This window comes from Chrysochloris asiatica, unplaced genomic scaffold (genome assembly GCF_000296735.1).
Source record: "Chrysochloris asiatica unplaced genomic scaffold, ChrAsi1.0 scaffold00080, whole genome shotgun sequence".
NCBI classification, from domain to species: domain Eukaryota; kingdom Metazoa; phylum Chordata; class Mammalia; order Afrosoricida; family Chrysochloridae; genus Chrysochloris; species Chrysochloris asiatica.
Genome location: NW_006408598.1, coordinates 9,603,581 through 9,607,949, shown reverse-complemented (window position 1 = coordinate 9,607,949; position 4,369 = coordinate 9,603,581). Strand labels below are relative to the sequence as shown.

Genomic DNA, 4,369 nt, shown 5'->3' with positions numbered 1-4,369 from the left:
ACAGGTGGCAAAATTATGAAAACTTCTTAGGTATTACCAACCACCTTGGGTTTTCAGATCAGGCTGACAGATCAGGCCGTGAAGGGCTACTGTGCTTCTGTTTTGGGTCCCAGATGATCTCCTTTACAACCTGTTTGAGACGGTGCCTACCAGTAACACAGAGGGAGGGTGGTCCTGCTGTGTAGCTGAACACACCCACCACAATGACATGCCCATCTCTGAAGCTGCCAACAGAGCACTAAACACCTTCCAGGAAGACTTCATGCCAGTGAAGACCTTCTCAGAGTTTCTCAACATGTTTGGCCTTTTATCAGAAATCAATGATCCAGAGAGCTTCCTGAAGAGCCTGTTGAACTCAGTCCCCTGACCCTCTACATGGAAACTACAGTTGATGAAGACTGAGCTTGCCTTCCTTCCCTCAGTGCTCTTCCAGTCTTGTGCATTGGTTTTCCTCCAAAGGGATACTGTATCACGAACCCTCTCTCCCTTCTTCCCTCATTTTTTCTTGGAGTGGCTTGGGGTTTTTAGGCTCTCCATTTTTTCTTGTGTGTGGTGCGATAGCTATTATAGTGTCTGTAACCCAAGCCACCAAAGGACCTGCACATACAAAGGAGCCGTAAGTTGTCTTGGCAACTGAATTCTTGAGTGTACACATCTTGAAAAATAAGCAAATGACAATATACACTGTACTGAAGGACAAAATTCAGAAGGGTTGGCAAAGGATGATGACTTCAAACAAGAAACAAATAAAGGACGTGGAATAACTGAAGCTACATTGCAAGAGATTGCAATCTAGGTGAAACAAAATATTTGATTTGTTGAATGTAAACTGATGGTCTGCCCTATAAACCTTCACTCAGTTCTGGACCTTGAGGTGCAACCAGAGCTCAGAACCAGAGACCAAGGGGACACCATGGTCAACTGGTATAACATCCACAAATCCAATGTTCTACATCGTACTTTGGTGAATAGCGAACAGGATACTCAGAGCTCATGAGCAACTATCTAAAGGAACAACTACTGGTCATTTACTGTTTGGAAGAAAGAAGAGTGATGAAAATTGAAGACGTGTAGTGCTGAGGGTTAATACGCTGGACTGTAATATCAGTTTAAACCACACGGTTGGCGGTTCCAGCTCACCAGCCACTCCTCAGAAACTCCATGAGTCAGAACTGACTCAACAGCACTTAACAAGAAGAAGAAGACCTAATGGACCATGGGAACATCATACTCCACAATCCTGATACCAGAAGAACTAGAGGGAGACAAGCTATACTTACCAACTACTCTGAAAAGGATCACTAGAAGGTCCTGTATAGAACGGGGGGAAATGTGGAACAAAATTCAAAATCATAAAAAAAAAAATAAAAAAAAAGCCCAGGCCAACTGTTTGGATAGATACTGGTGCAACCCCGAGACTATGGTCCTATGTTCACCCTTCACATTAGAAACTGAACTCACCTCTGGACCCACAGAATGATGAACCATACAAGATCAAAAGGTCAGCATGTACCCAAGGACAAAATTCAGAAAACAAGAAGTCCAGGGAGGAACTGGGATAAGTGAAGTTACATGGAGGAGACTATGATCTAGAGGAAATGAAATATATGACTTGTTGGAGTTAAACCAATAATCTGCCCTGTGAACCTTCACTCAGTTCACAGAGAAAAGCTTTGTTTTAAAAAAGGGAGTGGCAGTATTAAAAAGAACCACAAAAGGAATGGAAAGAACTCCAGTTTGACTAGATATAATAGTGGAAAAGGGGGGGTGGGGAATAAGGTAGAATTGGATCATACAGCTTTTGTAAGTCATGGTACGAAATTTAGATTCCATCTTACAGATAACTGAGACGTCACACAGGTAGGGTTTTATAGATGAGAGTGTCACGATCAGTTTGGTTTTTATTGAAGGTTCATTCTAGCTACAGAGTGGAGAATAGAAGAGGAGAAATAAACTTAGCAAGAGGAGATTTGGGCCCACAGCCTATGAAAGCAGCTGTCGAGATAGACAAAAGTGGATTGAGTGGAGAGAGGATAGAAACAAAATGGACCAGATTTGATCTTCTTTCAGTTGATGGGAAACTAACTTAGCAAATTTCTCTTAAATGTCATTTTTTAAACTACTAAAGAGCTTCATCTTCTTTTGTTGTTACGTGCCATCGAGTCAGTTCTGACTCATATTGACCCTGGACAGGCTTTCCAAGGAGTGGCTGGTGAGATTGAACTGCCGATCTTGTGGTCCAAACCAACAATGTAGTCCAGCGCATTAAACCACAATGCCACACTAAGACCCCTTTAGAGGTCCACAACTTTTTATCTGCAATTCCCAAAACCAAAAAGCTCTAAAAATGGAAAGGCTGATGACAGCAGAACCCGAACTGAATTAACATGAGGGTCTTCATTTTGCCTCATTTCATTCTACATGAACCTTCAGACATTTCACTGCAGAAATATTAGTACCTGTGATTTTGGGTGTTGCCACAGAACACATGAGGTTTCATATAGTGCTGGTGGTGTTCAATGCCGTCAAGTCGGTTCTGACTAACAGTGACCCTGTATAGGGTTTCTAAGGAGCAGCTGGAAGGTTTGAACTACTGACCCTGCAGTTAGCAGTCTAGTGCTTATCTTACAGAACCACATCAGGACTCCTATATAATAGATGATTTAATGCACTACATTAAACAAACAAACAAATACCCCAAAACCAAAACGCGCTGAGTAGATTCTAGCTCTTAGCCACTCTTTCGGGCCCCACATGGTTTTCAAGACTACCAACATTTCCAGATGTAGACTGTTACATCTTTCACTTGGAGTCTCTGGTTAATTCAAACTAGCTGACCTTTCAGGTACCACACAAGCACTTTAACCATTGTGCCACCAAGGCTATTACCCACCTAAAACTTAAACAGAATCTAAATTCAGCTACACTTTTGGACCCTAGTGTTTCTTACAAAAATTTGTGAACCTGAAAATTGCCATATTTGCTTTCTCGCTTTTAAAGGTAGCTGAGATCTTGCTGATACATATTGCTGTTGATCATCAACCCGTGTGAGTGTGTGTGTGTGTGTGTGTGTGTGTACACATGCATGTGTGTTTGGTAAGGGAGGAGGGTGTAGGAAACTCAGCTGTTATAGTTGATTGTACGTAAGATCTGGAGTTAAGTATGTTTATGTTTTAACTGTTGCCCTTTAGACATGCATTACATTAAATACATGGAAGTGTTCATTGTCAGGAAGGGTTTGCCAATGTAGTGAAATGACCATAGGGCTAGCCTCATGCATCTGTCCCCTCTGGGGACGAATACTTTTTTCTAATAAGATGTCTGCTGTAAGAAGCCAGGGCCATCAAAAGGATTCAATCTTATACCTTCCCCTATAGCTGTCAACCCTCATTCATTTTGAAACCACTGACCCAGTGCTGTACTAAGCAATATGGAGACTAATGATATAATCCCACACCATTATCAGGGAAGCGCTTCTATAGAGGATGCTTCATGTGTATTTGTTAAAACAGTACACTAACAACAACAACAAAAGAAGGTATATGAATCTATGTATTTGTATCTATTTATGTCAGTTGTGTTAACACAGAAAATGTTAAAAATAAATGCTAACAAAACATGTTAACTATGCCATTAAGAAATGAGAGAAACAGGCTGCTGTGTTTTGGGGGAAATTACAGTGTTTTGGAGAGGGTAGGAGCGAACACCTGGGAAATTCTCTCCTCTTTGATGGGTAAGATTTGAAGCGACTGTTAGAAAAAGAATTTAAGGGCATCTTCCCATGGTCTTGTATAGTATCTCCACATTGACACCTCTCATCAGAGACTGACCTTATTCATCAAGAAGGTTTTAGAGTTGGATTATCCAAGTTCACTGTTGGACTCCCACTGACCTTGAAGCGACCTAGGTGTCTTTGGGTTGCAAAGACAATAACATAAAAAGGTTCTTGGTAGTTTGAGGTCCTTTTGAAATGCAGAAGTAAAGTGGCCAGAAAGGTCTTACCTTCAACACAAGAAGGTTGCGCCCGACTTGTACCAGCCACCTGTCCTGGGAAGCAGGAGCACTTGACTGTTTGGGAGCGCTCTTCTATCCGGTTCTTATTGCAGCATCTGTGCACAGCCACCACCTCACACGTCCCTTGCTTGATTTGATGGTGACCTAGAAGATGGAAAAAAACAGACCACTGTGTTCAGAGGCACATAGACAATGCTAACATTACATTTTCCAACTTTCTGAGCTGTACTTAGGCATCTTTATTAAACATTTTTATTTTGATACTCAAAGGGGCTTCGAAAAGTCTGTAGAATAGACTTGGAGAAAGACAGAATTTTCTACTAAATTTTTCTTTTCCTACTAACTTTCTGGTAGC

The 4,369-nt window shown here is 41.5% G+C and overlaps 1 protein-coding gene across 1 annotated transcript in view; it reads right to left on the bottom strand.

The window, feature by feature from the left end:
• FAM19A4 (family with sequence similarity 19 (chemokine (C-C motif)-like), member A4) overlaps positions 1-4,369 on the bottom strand; it is a 326,370-nt gene that overhangs the window by 21,274 nt on the left and 300,727 nt on the right. The window contains exon 4 of the mRNA XM_006865647.1: positions 4,003-4,158. Coding sequence (XP_006865709.1) covers positions 4,003-4,158 — 156 coding nt within the window. The remainder of the gene's footprint in view (positions 1-4,002; positions 4,159-4,369) is intronic.